This window comes from Montipora capricornis, chromosome 6 (genome assembly GCF_036669925.1).
Source record: "Montipora capricornis isolate CH-2021 chromosome 6, ASM3666992v2, whole genome shotgun sequence".
NCBI classification, from domain to species: domain Eukaryota; kingdom Metazoa; phylum Cnidaria; class Anthozoa; order Scleractinia; family Acroporidae; genus Montipora; species Montipora capricornis.
In genome coordinates, this window is record NC_090888.1 from 51,979,626 (window position 1) to 51,998,984 (window position 19,359).

General features: G+C 40.1%; 1 protein-coding gene across 2 annotated transcripts; it reads left to right on the forward strand.

Annotated features, from left to right (window-relative positions):
• The first annotated feature begins 8,688 nt into the window (after window positions 1-8,688).
• LOC138052430 (flavin reductase (NADPH)-like) lies at window positions 8,689-16,365 on the forward strand. Of its 2 annotated transcripts, XR_011133071.1 has the most exons (5): window positions 8,689-8,873; window positions 13,029-13,199; window positions 14,617-14,819; window positions 14,955-15,508; window positions 15,590-16,365. XR_011133071.1 is itself a non-coding variant. In XM_068898926.1 (4 exons), the coding sequence occupies exons 1-4, from the start codon at window positions 8,722-8,724 to the stop codon at window positions 15,107-15,109; spliced, it is 681 nt and encodes a 226-aa protein (XP_068755027.1). In that variant the 5' UTR covers window positions 8,689-8,721; the 3' UTR covers window positions 15,110-16,365. The 2 variants fall into 2 exon arrangements, 1 of the variants encoding a protein (XP_068755027.1); XM_068898926.1 differs by having other exon boundaries at window positions 14,955-16,365.
• Window positions 16,366-19,359: the final 2,994 nt, after the last annotated feature.

The window sequence follows — 19,359 nt, forward strand, 5'->3', positions numbered from 1 at the left end:
ATGACAAGGGTGTGGTAATTCCTCAAAGATGACACCAGTCGGAACGGCACTTCATTTTAGGCGAGAAAATGAAAATTTATCCTCAAGTGCTGACGTTCTGCATAAAACCAAAAACTTGGCTATTTCACGTTGTTGTTTTGCTGACGACGGCAACGAAATGGACAAAAGTGAAAAACGCACGTGCAGGGCGTGCAAAGCTATTGTTTTTACCCACTAAATATGCAAATTTGTGACGTTCTCGTTGCCGTCGCCGTTGTCGTTGCTTAAGCTCCCTAATATTAGATCTACTAACGCAGTTCATCAAGATTGGTCGGCTGCCACAATTGGACGTGGTAAAAGAAACTGAATTCGCTGGGGGTACAAGTGACAACCGACGTGCGAAATCTTGCTGGAAAATGCGTCACTACAGAACTTTCTCAAATTGGACTAAATAGCTCCTCTCATAGTTCCAAGCAACCTTTTTTAAAAGTCAAATCAATGGGCCTTATTCGCGCGGCATCGGAATTGGCCATAGACAATAGATTTGGTACCCCTGGCCTCGAGTTGAAATGTTTGGGAACAAATTTCGGTGCGCAAAAACCATACATGTCCAATACACTCGACCTGAGTCGGGTTGTCTTCACTCGGGGGCGAATTGAGTCCGATCGCGACCGGAACCGGAAATGGGTGCATGGTGCTTGATCAGTGGCACCGGAAGTGAGGGTTAACAGGAGCGAGGGGGTTGAAAAAGTTGGCAAACAAACTCGATCGGATCCGATGGAGACAGCTCTTCCTGGCAAAGATCAATCGGACTCTCGGAAGTCAGTTCGCGCGTGACAGAAAATATCTCTCAGCCATGACGCGAAACAAGCACACGCTACACGTGAAATATACGTCGTTCTTAAAGCCATGAGGCGAAAGTCAACATCACGAAACATTGCACTCCACACTATACCTCGTTCTTTAAAGCATGAAGCTGAACAAGATTTTCACAAATCCAGGTCATTGAATTTCCGATTGCGACAGAAATTCTTGTCATCCAATCTCCGACAACAATAAATTATTAGCTTTTCAGTCAAATCCACTGATCTCAGTGACGAAGACAAAGAAAATCTGCGTGAACGAGAGCCTTTCCCTGGATGAAAACTTTCATTTGTTTTTCTAATTGAAATTGCGATTAATTCCATAAGACATTAGAAACTTCCATAGCATTCTGGAACTGTTCTAGTTAGAAGAGCTCTATATTGATTATATGTGAAATATAGAATGGTCAAGGTTATGACGTTAGAAAGTTCTATAGCATTCTAGAACTGCTCTAGTTTGAAGAGCTCTATAGAAAGTTCTATATCATTCTAGAACCGCTCTAGTAAAATGGTCGTATGTGCAAACTTCTAAAGTTCTGATTAAAGTACTAGAGCTCCAGTTCTAGAGTTCTAAGTCAGCCAAATTCGCAGTTCTAGAGTTCCGAGTTCTACAGTTCTAAGTTCTAGAATTCTCAATTGTTATATGTTACCCTCTTTTGGCTCTAGAATGTCTAGAATGTCTAGAGTTCTAGAATAGCCAGACTCTCTAAGTGAGTTCCAGAACGTCTAAACTGCACACTAGACTTGGTTGATTTCACTGATTTCCTTTTTGGATTCTCGCCACCGCAACCCGTCTCCATCGGATCCGATGGAGTCCGTTAGCCGACATTTTCCACCCCTTCGTCAACTATACTTTGCTGTATATGTACTAAGTCTCTCGCGAACTGACTTCCGGTGAGTCTGGTTGCTCATGGCCTTCGTCCATCGGACTCAGTTTGGGTGTATTTGACAACCCTCGCAAAAAACAAAAGTTTTCAGTCCCTCGGGACTCAACATGGCCGCCGTGTGATCAAGGCCTATAAGCCTTAACTTACCTTTCCACGTCCTTGACTATTAGCAACGTCGAAAAACTTACACAGTCAAATCTTACTGGGAACGCCGGAGCAAGATCGAAATATTTGCATAATCAAATCTCACTACGAACACGGCAGAAACTTTCACTTGATGAGCAACGTCTGAAAAACGCGGAGGAATCGAATTGCGTGGCATGCGTTGGTCCCAATGCCACCACGGTCGCATGAGGTCGAGGCATTTTTTACAAAGCCAGTAGTCGCTCAACGCAGGATGGCATCAAGCCTAAGCCCACGATCAACTTCAAGACTAGTATGCGCTCACCTTCGCCGAAACGCTATTAGAGAATTGTCCGCGTTTTTGTGTTTTCGTTGCACGCAATGCAATATCCGGTTATCGTATGACTCGGTAACACATCCTACCGGGCTAATTACGTAATTTTATCGTTCTCCCGGTAATGTTAAGATAAAGAATTAAATATTTTTAAATACCAAAGTAGAAACTTGTAAAGCATCCGCTTACTGGTTTTGATAGAAATCAATGCGGTTAACAACAGCTTTAAATGTGAACAAGTATTCTACGATCGCACTTAATCCAATGGTTCGGTCACAGAATGTGGACTTCGGATTTCGGACTACGAAATTGAACTTGATGTTGAGCAAAATTTGGGGCTAGATTCTAGAATACCGGGCCACTAAAATCTGGAACTTAAAAACCTGTTGGGAGCACTGGCCATACACCCACTGAATTCCTTTTAGCTCAGTTCGATTTCGGGAGTGTGGGACTGCGGGAGCAACAGTTATACACCACTTGAATTCCACTTAGCTTTCGATACGGGAGTGCGGAACCAACAGATTTATGCTGTGAAAAAATGGCCGGGTAGTCTAGAATCGCTCCAGATATTGCAACATTAAAAGAAAAAAAAAAAACACCGAAATACAACTGAATAGGAATCGGCTGAAAATCCTTCGAACAGAGTGTAGGCTACCGGTAGCCTCCCGGTAGATTCTAGAATACCGGGCCACTAAAATCTGGAACTTAAAAACCTGTTGGGAGCACTGGCCATACACCCACTGAATTCCTTTTAGCTTCAGGGTTCAATTCCCACCTTGGTCGGAGTTTTTCTCTGTCCTTGTGTGGGCCCATTTCCATCTGTAGGGCTAACGCTCACATGGTTCATATGGGATTGAAATCTAGCACTTCACATTACACTCTATTCAGTTAACTCTGTTTGAGGTGTGGGTGCTGCACGGCCGGCGTTTGTATAAACGTAACCTTTCCTTGTACTTGTACATGTTCATTGCCGTGACTTTAACATCTTCACTTCCCACGGCCTGCTCCCGTCTGACCTTGTAGCTCAGTCGGTAGAGCGGCGGAGATCTAACCCGAAGGTCGTGGGTTCAATTCCCACCTTGGTCGGAGTTTTTCTCTGTCCTTGTGTGGGCCCATTTCCATCTGTAGGGCTAACGCTCACATGGTTCATATGGGATTGAAATCTAGCACTTCACATTACACTCTATTCAGGAGTACCCAACGAAACCGCTCCACAAAAAAGCCGCTCTGCAGGCTGTTTTCGAGCTGGCTGGCTGAAAAAAAAATTCAAGAGTGAGCTGGCTGGTCTTTGACACAAACCGCTTCTGGCTCACTGAGACATGAAAAACGTTTTTCCTGGCTGGCTATATAAAGCTCCGATTCTTTTTCCTGGCTAAGACATTGTTCACTTTGTCCACTGGCGTAAAGTTCTTTTAGCTCAAGCATGTAATTAATTGGACAGAGGAATGATAGAAAATTTCCTTTTAGTTTCTGGCTTCTATCAATCAAGATTTCGTCACACAATGATCTCCTTCAAAGAGGCGGGCGCCTCTCATTTTTGCCTCGCCGTGAGAGACCTCTGTTAGCAGGGAAGGCTGTGAGGGGTTCATTCTAATCTTGCGGGGGAAGGCGGTTTCCTATAAGATTTACGGCAGAGGAAAATTGTCAGGAAAAAAATTATTACCAATCAAACAAAGACTTTTCTTGTTTAAATATAATTCCAACGCCCCTACACAATGTTGCCTGTCGTCACGAATGTGTGCGGTTGGATGACAACCGTCTGTTCTCAACCGTTAATATTCCCTATCAAATTGCGCACGCTGTATTGTACCGTTGCTTAGCTGTTCCAGCAGTCCTATAGCAAGTAGTTCGCCGGGATCAGAGAGTGATGCATAGCTTTTTTTATCTGAAAACGTAAAAGGACCACCATAAGGTAAGCAGGATGTTTTGTAGTATTTATTTTGCTCAGATTGTGGAAAAGTCCTTATGGAATGATTGCAGAATTTGATTTTAATTCCGTCCTTTGCAATTCAATTCAGTGTTTACCGAACGGATTTTAGGCTACCGCCGTTTTGGACAACATCAAGGACACAAAGCGAGAAAGGTAGCGTGGGCTAAAATTTCGCATGGAACTGTTAATGTTTAAATTTTGTATTTTTGTATATTAAATTACCTATCGTTGTGTCTCCTTAAACAAATCGCCATCGTTTCTTGAATAAGTACCGGTTTACCTTTCGGGGTTTTGTCAAAGTTCTGCCACCGGCACTTTAAGATAAGAAAGAGAGACGTTGGGAATGGAGTTGATTAAAATTCTGCTACCGCGCTCCATGGTTTTTCGTACAACTACCCAAAACCTAATGTGAATTAACAAAAACTTCGAAATTGAGAACAACCTCTCCAGAATATATTGCTCGTTCTTTAAGCCACGCGCAGATCTGGCACATCAGATAGATATCTCGGGTAAAAAATCGATTCTTATTCATCCATAAATGGCTGAGCACCGCGGTAGTAGTCCAGCTTACTCTTTCTCCTTATTCTCATTCATCAACTAAGGACCATGGTGGCAGTCTATTTAAGTACCTTGTCAGTGAACGGGTAAGTAGAATTGTTCCATTTTTTTTATTGTTACGATCATGGTATTTTATTGTACGCTGGGGATGGTTCAAAGTACAACGCAACTGTTTTTTTCCAGTGTCGCTGCAGCCGCAAATATGATTACTCCCTGTTTACTCAACTTTTGTGGCATAGTTAGTAGAGGTATAACTGAAAAGGACAATTTTCTCTAAATGCATGCATTTTTTTCACTTTGATTGAGCCGCTTATAACATCTCCAATATCGATTCAACACTAACCTGACTATCACTGAGATCTAAGATAGCAAAAAAAATGCTCGAACTTAGCTTGCCTGGATATGTACATGTAACCGTGCATTTGCAAAGCAACAGAAGAGGAAATCACTGAGGAATAGTAAGCGTACAAAGAAATATTTAATGAGAAAATTTGCAACGTCAAGAACTTAATTAGTTTCGTTTAAATTTCTTTAAACAAGCCGCGTCTCTCTTTTTTCCCGTAAAAGCACTGGTGCAAACGCAAACGCAACTGTGCCTCTTGTCTGAATTCTGCGTTCAAAATAATCGGGCGAAGTTGATGATTTCACAGGGTTTAACCATTTGGTTGTGGTACGAAATTCCCTCAGAAGCAATGGCCAGTTACGAGTTATAGCAGTTTTATTTCACTTTATGACAGATACATGTCAAGCTGTGCAAAACTGTATACTTTTTTATTGGTTAAGACCTGAATGATAGTTTGGATATTTTAGAATCTCTCGTTTGTTTTACAGTGTCACTTAAATAGTAGCAATTTACATATGTTCGTAAATTTTGTGATTGTAAATTTTCCCTGTTACTCTGTACGTTTCAAGCTTGGTACCTTGCGAGCCAAGGAGACTGGCGTTTCCTTTTAAGATAAAGTGGGCGCTTTTGCCGCTTTTCCGCCCGGTCATGTCAAGCAGAATTGATACTATGAAACCATTTTTTAATGTTCGTAATTAATTATAATTCCGGAGGGAGGTAAGCCTTAGTTTCAACCGTAAACCTTTTCAGTTTGGCAAAAAATTTACCACTACAAACTGATAAAAGTTTGTCAAATGAAGATCCGCGCTTGTAGTTTGGAGTGCAGGTCTGTTTATTTTCACGCCTTTATATCGCGTACGCTTTTAGAGGCGGCCGGCAACCGGATGCCAATTTTGTTTTGAGCGATCACCCCAAGCTTTGATTCCAGTGAACGCTATGAACTTGGCAAACATACACCAGCATCGAGAAATTTTTGGAATCGATCTTTCCTTAGAGAAAATTCAGATTCACAGCAAACCGGAACAAGACGTGTCCGTTCCTTCCTTTTACCAAGAATGAAAAAGGGTGGCGAACAGAAGTGGAAAAACGAGAGCAAAATAAAACTTGACCGCCATTGAAGACCACGTGGTACTTCGCTTCGCGATGTTCGTCTGTTTAGTTTCTCTATTTCTGTGTCTGTTCAGTTTCTCTGTTGCCTATCTCAGGGGTTTTATAGCACAAAGCGTTATTAGACATAGTAATTTTAAAAAACAGTATGAAAGATCGGTTCGAGTTCCGTGGATATGTAATTCCACTTGACATAGAAAACTTGACAAACGGAAGTTAAGGTTCCATTCGAAACAGCACAGTTCCAAACCAAAGATAAACTTCATAGTCATAAAGTAAAATATTCCAGGCAAATCACACGATCGTCCGCTTCGAGAAAAGAACACGCTGTCTTATAATTGTGCCCTTGTTGCCTTGGTTTCAGACTACCTGGATGTGACATCTTATGAGCTTGCGTTGGTGTCTGTTACTCATGGTGCGATGACAGCACAATAATAATACATTTTCTTTCCAAGTAAATCACACGATCGTCCGCTTCCAGAAATGAACACGCTGTCTTATTATTGTGCCCTTGTTACCTTGGTTTCAGACTACCTGGATGTGACCTCTTATGAGCTTGCGTTGGTGTCTGTTACTCATGGTGCGATGACAGCACAATAATAATACATTTTCTTTCCAAGTAAATCACACGATCGTCCGCTTCCAGAAATGAACACGCTGTCTTATTATTGTGCCCTTGTTGCCTTGGTTTCAGACTACCTTGATGTGACCTCTTATGAGCTTGCGTTGGTGTCTGTTACTCATGGTGCGATGACAGCACAATAATAATACATTTTCCTTCCAAGTAAATCACGCGATCGTCCGCTTCAAGAAATGAACACGCTGTCTTATTATTGTGCCCTTGTTGCCTTGGTTTCAGACTACCTGGATGTGACCACTTATGAGCTTGCGTTGGTGTCTGTTACTCATAGTGCGATGACAGCACAATAATAATGCATTTTCTTTCCAAGTAAATCACACGATCGTCCGCTTCCAGAAATGAACACGCTGTCTTATTATTGTGCCCTTGTTGCCTTGGTTTCAGACTACCTTGATGTGACCTCTTATGAGCTTGCGTTGGTGTCTTTTACTCATGGTGCGATCACAGCACAATAATAATACATTTTCTTTCCAAGTAAATCACGCGATCGTCCGCTTCGAGAAATGAACACGCTGTCTTATTATTGTGCCCTTGTTGCCTTGGTTTCAGACTACCTGGATGTGACCTCTTATGAGCTTGCGTTGGTGTCTGTTACTCATGGTACGATGACAGCACAATAATAATACATTTTCTTTCCAAGTAAATCACACGATCGTCCGCTTCGAGAAATGAACACGCTGTCTTATTATTGTGCCCTTGTTGCCTTGGTTTCAGACTACCTGGATGTGACCTCTTATGAGCTTGCGTTGGTGTCTGTTACTCATGGTGCGATGACAGCACAATAATAATACATTTTCTTTCCAAGTAAATCACGCGATCGTCCGCTTCAAGAAATGAACACGCTGTCTTATTATTGTGCCCTTGTTACCTTGGTTTCAGACTACCTGGATGTGACCTCTTATGAGCTTGCGTTGGTGTCTGTTACTCATGGTGCGATGACAGCACAATAATAATACATTTTCTTTCCAAGTAAATCACACGATCGTCCGCTTCCAGAAATGAACACGCTGTCTTATTATTGTGCCCTTGTTGCCTTGGTTTCAGACTACCTTGATGTGACCTCTTATGAGCTTGCGTTGGTGTCTGTTACTCATGGTGCGATGACAGCACAATAATAATACATTTTCCTTCCAAGTAAATCACGCGATCGTCCGCTTCAAGAAATGAACACGCTGTCTTATTATTGTGCCCTTGTTGCCTTGGTTTCAGACTACCTGGATGTGACCTCTTATGAGCTTGCGTTGGTGTCTGTTACTCATAGTGCGATGACAGCACAATAATAATGCATTTTCTTTCCAAGTAAATCACACGATCGTCTGTTTCGAGAAATGAACACGCTGTCTTATTATTGTGCCCTTGTTGCCTTGGTTTCAGACTACCTGGATGTGACCTCTTATGAGCTTGCGTTGGTGTCTTTTACTCATTGTGCGATTACAGCACAATAATAATACATTTTCTTTCCAAGTAAATCACACGATCGTCCGCTTCGAGAAATGAACACGCTGTCTTATTATTGTGCCCTTGTTTCCTTGGTTACAGTTTCGGGGGGTGGGGGGGGGGGGGGGGGGGCTAAGAGCATTATTTACTGGCAAAACGAAAATTTCCAATATCTATCGCTGGCTGGGAAGGGTTTCAACATGACAAATGCCGCTGGCTGGCGCCCACAGCGAAATGTATACCTTCCTGGCTAGGAAAAGGCCTCAAAATAATGGTTGCTGGCTGGCGACCTCGGAAAATAATCTCTTGCTAGCTGGCTCTGAAGAGCGGATATTTATTTCCCAGGGTAGTTAAATATTAACCAAAAATGTGTTAATGGATGCCCACATATCGTGTAAGTCAATAACAGATGAATTCAGAAAAAGTGTTCGTTGGGTACTCCTGTCTATTCAGTTAACTCTTATCATTTGAGGCGTCCTCGTCCCAGTGCTCCATCATTCAAACAAGGTATCGGTGAAGTATGGCAGCCCAGGAGAACTTCCCTCTTCAGAAATTCAACCTTGTTGTATTTGGAGCCACGGGGCGGACGGGAAAAGAGGTAGTGCGACAAGCATTAGAAAAAGGACATCATGTTACGGCTGTGGTCAGAACACCAGAGAAACTTGACATAAAGTAAGACTTGCGGTAACCCTGTTTCGTAATCTTTGTTTGCGTGTAGACGCGCGCTTCTCTCAGTTTCACTTCTTAATATTTACGCTTTATTGCAATTTAGTGGCAGTTTGACAAGTTTAAAAGAACAATGACAAAGCAATAATAATAAGGAACATAGCAAATCATGAGGTCTTTCGCCATTTACACCACGTTATTTGCATACATTGTATTCTTGGGTTGCACGTCACGCAAGTGAAAACATAAATCGCTTACCATTTAAGAAATTGAGTCAAGAAATGGAAATGTTATAGAAGAGGCATAAAGAAACAACGGTCCCAAGTCTCAGGATTGTGGGATATTTCGTACTTGAGTTATTCGGCGAAATGTATTACTCAAATTTGTAGAGCTTAGTATGCTAACATGGCGGCCGGAAACCTGTGGAAACATCTGGAATTTAGTTTGGGTGTCTTTAACACTTTCTGCTGTAAATTAGCTAGCAAGGATTCGTATAGACATGTCTCCTAGTATATTGGCTGTTTAGGCCACAAAAACACGAGGGAAATCGATGTTTTTATGCAACTGGCATGTTTTTCCAAAGGTGTCAACATGTCACGCACTATGAAAAACTCTGAAATTTAAACTGCGCTATTTTCGAAACGAAGCACATTACCGAGCTGAAAACATGCAAACTGATATATTTTTAAAAGCTTTCGTAGCTGATCGAGATCAAAACTCAAAAGGCTCTTTAGTTTTGTATTTTATTTTTTTTGTGACGTCACGTGCAAACCAAGAATTATGCAAAGAATCCCCCGAAACGTATTGCATTATGGGGTGGGGGGATACGGAATTAGAATTATTTGGAAATGGTACACGTGACCTTGTATAAAAACAACTCACCGTAATCGCATAAAAATGTTAATGAAGTTCACAATTTAGTATTATTGGCTTAAAATTATGCCTCTTAACCTGACATTCTGGTTATTATATCTATAGATATCCCAGGTGGAAATCTTATTAAGATCTTGTAAGAATCTTGTAAGATGGGTGTTAAGATGAAAATCTTAGTAAGATCTTGTTTAAGATCTTTGATCTTAATAAGATCTTGTTTACGATCTTTGATCTTAATAAGATCTTATTACATTTGCTCATCGAATTTTCTTCCAAAATTTAATGTTGTTGAAATTTTAAGATCTTGTAAGATCTTAACAAAATCTTACTAGATCTTAGGACCATCTAACATGATCTTACCATAAAAGATCTTAGTGAAAATCTTACAAGATCTTAGTCAAGATCCTAAAAGATCTTACTTAAGATCTTAGGAAAGATCTTAGTAAACATTTTACAAGATATTAGTGAAGATCTTAAAAAAAATCTTACAAGATCTAGTAAGGATCTTAAATAAGATCTTATGAATTATCTTGCAAGTCTAAGTAATGATCCTACACAAGATCTTAGTGAAGATCTTACAAGATCTTAGTACACACCCTACAATATTGTGCATGATCTTTGTCAAGATGTTGCAAGAATTAATTTTATCTTAGTTTATAACCTTTTTATCTCACAACAATTTTATTCTTTGAAGATGAACGAGCCAAGGATTTTTTTTAACAGTACTTGGTTAAGGAGTGTGTGGACGGTTTCAAAAACAAAAACATGAAAGAAAAGACAAAGATAAAAAATTACTGGAAAATCCTACTGAAACAGCTTGATTTTCATAATAATGTGTGACCAACAGAGTCTATACTTCAAATTTACACTATTTTACCTACTATTCTACTATTTTTGGAATTTCTTGGCATTTCCCCAAGTTGGAAGTATTGGAATTTCTGGTAGCCAAAAGCGTTGGCAGCAGGGGCTCACAGTGGACTTAAAATTCTGAGGAACTTAGTCTCTTATTACAGGAAATCAATTCGTTCAACGAAGAGACTATTTTGGCCTTTAATAACAGGTTTAAGAAACAGCGAGTCCGCCATAAATCTTGTTCAATTTCCGTTCGTGAGTGCAAGAAATCAAGTCAAGTTGGCCATGTTAGATAGCAGATGAGAGACTCAGAACAAGTGAGTGACCTTATGCTCTGGTCAGCAGTCACAAGAAAGAAGAAGAAATTTGGCAGTTGATCAAGCGATGATTCAAGCTTGTATTTCGGTTGTTTTACGTGTAAAAAGCGCTGAGCCAAAACAAGAAAATGTTGATAACAACTCCTTTACAGGAGGTAAGCTGTATCTGTAAGCCACCTTACAAGATCTTATCTAAGAACTTGTTTAAGATCTTATAAGACTCTTACAAGATTCTCATAAGATCTTGTAAGAATCTTGTTAAGAATCTTACAAGATCTTGTAAGAATCTTAATTAAGAAACAAAGTAAGATCTTATTAAGAAACTTATTAAGAATCTTATTAAGAATCTTAATCGAAAGTTCGATCATATTTCACAAGGCATCAGATCTCTTAATTGGCTGCCTGTCTGCGATAGACTCTATCTAAATGATGCAATAATGATTTTTAAATGTATTCACAATCTCGTCCCCGATTATCTGGCAGAAAAATTTACATTTCGCTCTCAAACTAATATTAGAAATACAAGACAGAGCAACCATTTGAACATTTTGAGATGCAGATTGGCCACCGGTCAGCGTTCTTTTTCATACCGTGGAGCCAAACTATGGAATAACCTAAGTAATGATCTTAAAAATGTAAATTCTGTAAAGGCCTTTAAATCGAAACTGACCAAACAATTACTTTTAAATTAATTTTATCAATTTAGGAAAACACATAATTTAGACTTGTATTAGTTAATTGCTTATTTATTCTTATTTATATATCAATTATTGTTCTTTGTATTTTTTATTTAACTTGTAACTGAAAAACCCTCTTTAGGGAGTTGCAATAAAGTATGTATGTATGTATGTATCTTAATTAGATTTCCACCTGGGATATATGGGTAAATATATACTGGTACTTTGTTTTCTCTCTGTGTGATGAGGACAAGAACAGGGGTAATGTACAGACTTTGGAGAAGCAACGCAAACCCTGTACTAATGCAGATGTAGCTAAGGCTGAATTAAGGCTAATTAACAAATCCAATGTTGTTCAGTGTTATCTATAAGAGTAGAGACAACACTGAACCACATTCTATTTCTTTTTTACTACAATAAAATTATTCAAAGTCAAAGAAAAACGTGACCAGGATAGTGACAAAAAGAATTAGAGTAAGCATTGTCTAATTAACTTTCTTGCAATCTGATTGGTTTATTTCCCAAAATGAGCGTTTCTGATTGGCTATACAACTACATTACACTTTGATGTGACCAGTTTTGTCTAGATTCTTATCAACAGCCGCAAGTAAGGCAATCAGATTTCAAGATTATAAGCAATTGTGGTGGAAAATTATGGTGGAGTTTTAGTTTGCATTTTACCCCTGGGCCAATTTGTTCATAGTACAATTTAGTCAATCCTGATTTTTAGAAATTTTGATTGCAGTTTATTTACTGAAAATCAGAGAAAATTTTCTTCAAATTCTCTTTATCTTTTAGTTTTGGCTAGGGCTTTTTCTTTAGTTTAACCCTTTGGCGTCCAAACCGGCCTAAACCAGCCAGACTTACATATTATTTTATTCCGTCAAATGCCAGACGAGTTTACTCGTCAATGGGGAACCCCTGGGAGTCAATGGGTTAAAGTTTAAAGGCAAAATTTCAAACCTGGGAATGTATTGAATAGCCCACTTTCGATACATTAGAAATTCAGTCTGAAACAAAAGGCATCATCTCAAGGCTCTGGGAAATAAGCTCATACAAATCCTTACATTTATGCCCCAGAACCTCGCAATGGTGCCTTTTGTTTCAAACTGAATTTTAATTTATCGAAATTGGTCTGTTGCAGGTTTAAGCATCAACTGGCATTCAATTAACAACTTGGTTTTCAGGTCTGCAGTCTCCATTTTTACACTGATGAATCATGGAAGTGTGAGGGGAAAGGGAGAAGAAAAATAAATTGAGGGTTATAAACCCCCCCTCCACACAACCCCTCCCTCTCCACGGCCCCTGACTTTTAGCTTCCTTTTTTTTCCACTCGATTCCTCTGACACCAGCTGTAAGAACATCAATGGAAATGAACACAGATCACATATGAAGAAAGGTGGATGACTAATTCTGTATTTTCCATATTGATATTCCAACAGACATGAAAACTTAGAGTTTGTAATAGGAGATGCTTGTGATTTGGAAAGTTTTGCCCCTGCTCTTGAGGGCAAAGATGCTGTGCTGTCCAGTTTGGGATCTTTTGGTAGCATTTTTAACCCAACAACTTTCTACTCAGAATCCGTTCATGTAATCATGGAGGGAATGAAAAGGTATTTTCAGTATTTACTCAACAGATTTCCCCATTAAATAAAATCTTTCCTTCAATTAATGCTGCCAGATATAAACATTTAATTTTATTTTTATCAAATACTGTTACTCCAGGAGTAACCAGTACATGCCCAAGGAGGAAAGGAATCCCCAACCGCGGGGTGCAGGGACGGCGCAGTGGTTAGAGCACTTGCCTCCCACCAATGTGGCCCGGGTTCAATTCCCAGACTCGTCATCATGTGGGTTGAGTTTGTTGGTTCTCTACTTTGCACCGAAGGGTTTTCTCCGGGTACTCCAGTTTCCCCTCTCCTCAAGAACCAAAATTTGATTTGATTTGCGTCAACTTGTTAATTTCAATTGAAGTGTCCCCGATTAGTACTCTACGGCGCTAGAAGATTAGACACTTAAATGAAGTTCCTTCCTTTCCTTTCCCTTGTATTAAACCAATGTGCATAGTTAACTTGAAAAAAAAGGAACAACTCGTTTTTTTTCTTTGGGAGAGATTATTAGTGTTCTTTGGACTTGTCTTAAGCCTTAAAATTTTTTCAGAACCATTTGAGCTGCCTGCTTCAATCCCACAGTAAAGCTAAGCAGTTCCCTTTTTGCTGCACAGCTTAATAGTTAATGTAACTGAAGTGGTCCTCGAGGGCCACTAGGGAGAATACTTTTATAGTAATAGTTGTTACCCTCTTTAAATAAAGGTTATTATTATTTACTTTGCTTTAGTTGTTTACATTAGCCGCAGTATTTTTCATGAAGGGGTTTTTCCCTAAGAAACTGAGGTATTGCGTCCATTTATTTTAGAGAGTAAGACTCTAAAATTTTGTTTTAACAAATGAGTTTATAATGAAGATCAAATTGCTACCGTGAAATTTAATCCATTGACTCCACACGCGCCCCACGATGCGTCCAGTTGACGAGTAAAATCGTCTGGTGTTAGACAGAGTAAAAATTAATCTCTTAAGTCTCACTCACAGGAGTCAATGGATTAGTGCAAAGGGAACATAGTTTTGACTGGTTAACCAATTCACTCCTCCGAAGACCCAGGATACCTTAATTTGGTGAGTAAAATCCTTTTGCGTCAGACAGAGTAAAGTCTGTCCAAAGGAATCAGTGGGTTGACACGAGTTTAGCGACCGGTTCTTCTGGTGACTGGACCAAGTGTACTTACCTTTTCCAATATTTTATTGCTCTCTGGACAACCCCCCTCTCCATATGTCAAATTTTGACTTCATTAAAATTGTAGTCAACTTCAGTTGGAGGACGGGATGACTGCTTATTGTGACTGCATAAGGGAGAAGTGTCTCAGCACTTTGGCTGTGGATTATACTTCTTCTTATTCCTAGTCACGTGCAAGTCAAATGCAAAATGTCTGAATTTTTCTTAATTAATTATGTGTTCTGTTTACATGCATTGTAGACACAGAATCACAAGACTGGTAGCTGTAACATCCTGGTGTGTGCAGCCAGGACCTAATAATGACTGGTTTGTAGAGTGGATTTTGAAGCCTTTGTTTTTGAATGGAGTCTTGAAGAACATGGCAGTCATGGAGAAAATGCTAGAGGATAGCGATCCTGAAGAGATCAATTACACTATTGTGAGGCCATGTCACCTAATCGAGGGTATGCTGTTACAATTAATTTTGAACTCCATTTCCATATGCATGGTGTTTTGAGGCCTGAGGCTGCAACTGTTGTCTTCTTTCTCTTGTCATTTTTCACAAAATGAGTTCTGGTATATTGATTTTGTTTTTTCAGGTAAACGCTCTGGAAACTATAAATTTGAGGAAGGGCAGTGTAACACAGGAACAACTAGCAAGATTACTTGTGCAGATGTTGCAGAGTTTATGCTGAAGACTCTAGAGAGCACTGAATATGATAGGAAAGGATTTGCAGTTGCTGGACTTAAATAACACTCCTTACTTATTCTGTTAATTGTGTGAGAATCATTCTTCTCTTTCCCCAGATGGACGAGAACATTGCAATACACCCACCTGACCTGCAAGTGGGCTCGAGCAGAAAATTTGCTTCATTAATTCATGAGGCTGACAGGAACAGAAGTGCAATATTTTAGGATACATATACATGATAATTATTCTCGTATTTCCTTTTATTTGGATGAAAAATGCTAATTAACCCAAGCACCTTTTAAACACACCACGGAACAAAACTAATTGTTCCGAAAGAAACAAATTAGCAACGTTGTTTTGACAACTATATTAAACATTCTCACTGCTTATTTCACATTAGTCAAATGCAATGTCCACATAATATCTTAGGATATAGCGGTTTATAGTAAAGTTATCAGCAAAGTTTTAAAAGATTCTTGGGAGCCAATTCAGGGCTACCTTAAATTTTCGAAAATTTAAGTTAGACCTGAATTGGCTCCCAAGAATTTTTTTTAACTTTGCAGGTAGTCCTATCTCAAATTGCTAATTACTATTTTACAATAAAAAATGGGGGTCACCGAGTTCATTTTTAAGATATAAGCAAGTAAAGACGAAATATAGGGTGTTTTTGGATAGCTTTCATGTTGCCATGGTAACCTATTACGTCGAAATAGCGAGCACATTTTGTTAAGCAATAATTGGTGTTAGTTATGGTATCATAAAATTTCTTTTGCGTGATACGGTTTTGTACTGACAACCCTTCTAACAAAAAGGTCCTTAAAAGTAGTGAAACTGGTTGCAGCCACCTTAAAGGTGTTGTGTTAAATGATGTTTACTGGTGGGTTGGGCAAACGGCTTCGACACATAATCAACATTTGATATAACAATACTTTGCTTGGTATTCAGTCCAGTTGTCACTGTACAGGCATGGATACGTCATTGAGAGGCCGATTAGTGCGCATGCGCACACCCAAAAATGCTGAAAGAGGGGGACAAAGTCGGGGGCAAACGGCATCAACTTCATGAAACATTCGCGGAAATAAAAGAATTGTTGGATGGTTGTTGTAACAAGGTCATTCAACATCGATTCAACTACTTCGTTTCACCGTGTTTCAACACGGTTGAAAAGGGGGGAGGGGGTTCAACGAAATCGAACGGATGTTGAAGCAAAGCGTTTGCCCGGGCCTTAATATGACAAGCCAGGCAGCAGTGTTTTGAACTCTCTGTAATAAACAGCAAATAATAAACTGTTACAGTAGTCTATTCGGCTACTAACAAAAGAGTGAATTTTGGTTTGTGAGGAGAAGGGGGTTGGGGGGGGGGGGGAAACCGGAGTGCCCCGGGCCACATTGGTGGGAGGCGAGTGCTCTCACCACTACGCCAGCCCTGCACTCCGAAAGTGGGGTGTAAGTGATATAAGGTAGCACTGCATGCTTTGGTGTACGGCTATGCTCCCAGATTCCCGTATTGCGGACCTATGTTACCCAGAGGGCAATGCGTTACGGAGGTGATTGTGTGGACGTAAATAGACCACTTTCATACTTTATATTCTTTTGTATTTTTGTTAATTAGACCTACTGCCCTCGTTGTGACACAAATACTCTTGAAATTTGCTCGTTGTAGCGAGGCTAGAAAGGCTTATTAGCATTAAAACAAAACAATATTTTATTGGCCGCCATTATGAAAAAGGTCTATAAAGACCCACGAGTTTTGTTTTGACATGGTGCTTTATCTCGTTAAACTCTGTTTAATCGGGACCCAATCGCTACAATTAACGACGAGGATTTACGTCAAACTCAAAAATCATGGCAACAAATCTCGAGATTGGAGGAATTCCACTGTTCGATTGCAAAGGGGATACGACGAACATCGGTCCCCGTTGGAAGCGATGGAAAACCGCGTTTCCAGTTTTGTGTGGACGGAAAGGGATTAAAAGATGCAAAAGCAGAAAAAAAAAGCCTTTTTATTACACATACATAACATGAGAATTTTATTCCATAACGCTCATTTGTACAAATCTATACGCTTTATTGTCACATGTGAAAAAAACCTATACAGCCAATCAGAATGGCGTACAGCTCTTTAACGTGTGGAAGTATAACCAATCAACGATAGCGTAAAGGCTTTTCCAAGCCAATCACTCGTGCAAATCGTACTTTGTTATTGAATTTAATTAAATTTGCATTTGGTTCTATTGTTAGTGTTGCGTTCAGAAAGCTATTAATTCTCGTCCTATTTGTAATAAACAGCTCACGACATAGAAAGTGCTTTGTACCGGTTTGTATTCACTCGTTGTTTGTGTCAAAAACAAAAAACTCGTGAATAAAACCCTATACGCTGCACTTTCTATGACGTAAACTATATTTACTACATTCCGTGGAAATGGATGTTCAGGAAATATTTGCTACGTTAACTCACCCAGGACCGCCAGCCGGTGGGACAGATTCTTGCAATATGTATGAGAGAGCAGTCTTCGTAAGCTATATTCATAATTTGAACCGCAAGACAACATTTCGTATGAACGGCATATATTTCGTCAAATGCGCCAAGAGGATTCTGAAACTGTCGACCAGTGTGTAACCCGGTTACGGCGAAAGACAGGAAACTGTAATTTCAAGGAAAACAGAAACGAACAGATTCGTGACCAAATGTTTGGCAAGTGCCGATCAAGTAAGCCGAGGAGGAAATTTGTAGATGGGATCGAAAACGTAAATAGTGTCAGTGAAAGTCACGGAAAGAATGGCAGATGCTTCCGTTGTGGAAAGGAAGGTCACTTCGCCCGAGATCAAAGTTGTCCAGCTCGCAGGCCACCTGTATTATTAAAGTGCCTCAACCAGGGCCACTGCAACCATGTGCAAGACGAAGAAAACTGGAAAGCATGAACTTGAATCTGGAAAAGGCAACAAGCGTCACAAAAAGCAAGCAGCAAACGGCGACTTCACAATGTACATGATGCAGAAGGTAATGATAAGTATGCTTTCTCTGTTTCAGAAGGTTATGTCTGTGGTGTTGAAAGTGGAACTGTTCAGTTAAATGTCGAAGGGGAAACCTTAAGGGATGTTTTGGTTGACTCGGGGCATCGTGCAATGTTGATGACAAGGAGACATCGCAAGATCTTAAAACGTACGTTAAAACAAAGGAACGCACAATGTTTACCCGTACGATGCTGCGGAGCCGCTCAATATGCGAGGAAAGTTCATGATAAAGTCACTTGTCAAGCTCAATGAGAAGGATACTGAAGCAGAGTTTGTTGTAATTAGTGGAAAGGGAATGTCGCGTCTTGGCAGGAAGACCGCTCTTGAACTTGGAGTTCTCAAGATTGGACCTCCGTCAAATGAATAGTATTGACTCGTCCTTAAAAGTCAGATTTCAAGAATGTTTTAACGGTATTGGAAAGTTGAAGGACAATCAAGCGAAAATCAATGCATGTTGATCCGAATGGCCTTCAAGTGGCACAGAGACTCACGTGTGTTCCTTTCAGCTTGAGGGAAAAGCTGGAAAGTAAGCTGACGAAACTCCAAGATGCAGACATTATAGAGAAAATAAAAAGATCTAGTATACCCCATGGGTCAGTCCAGTCTGCGTAGTCCCCAAGCCGTCGGGAGAAAGAAGACTATGTTATGATATGAGGAGGGCAAACCAAGCTATATTGAAGGAAAAACATCGAATCCCAACTGTCGACGAAGTCCTGCAGAATATGAATCAGAGCCAGGAGCCCATCCTGGAGCGTTCAACTTCCATACAGCGTCTGTGAAACGGCGTTTTCACAAGTAGGTTTATTTTTAGACTAGCCCTTTCCGCGAATTAGGTCAAAAAACAAAGGCAGTTCCTGTTCGGTGACCCTATGACGTCAGCTTAATTTCTTGTAATTGGTCATCGGGCTCCTGTGGGAGTCTCATTAGCGGGAAATTCAATCTAAAAATAACCTTACTTGTGAAAACGCTGTTGCACAAGTATAGTTAAGTTGCACGCTCCGTGTGATGGGCTCCTGTCAGAGCACAGTGTTTAGCATGTTAGGTCTCAAATGGGGGTTTCATCAGATCAAGATCGATGAAGAATCCAGGGATATTACCACCTTTACCACACATGCAGGCCTGTTTCGCTGCAGGAGATCGATGTTCGCGATCAGTTTGGCACCTGAACTGTATCAACACATAATCCAGCAAGTACTACATGATTGCGAAGGAGCACGGCACAATATTGCAGACGACATCATCGTCCACAGCCGAAATGCTGAAGAGCACGGCAATAGGTTGATACAAGTTTTTTAAAGA

Bases quoted from the DNA above. Each gene is read 5' to 3' on its own strand.
- LOC138052430 (XM_068898926.1), top strand. From the start codon at position 8,722: ATGGCAGCCCAGGAGAACTTCCCTCTTCAGAAATTCAACCTTGTTGTA. The intron at 8,874-13,028 runs GTAAGACTTGCG...ATATTCCAACAG, and splicing joins CCAGAGAAACTTGACATAAA to ACATGAAAACTTAGAGTTTG. The intron at 13,200-14,616 runs GTATTTTCAGTA...CATGCATTGTAG, and splicing joins ATCATGGAGGGAATGAAAAG to ACACAGAATCACAAGACTGG.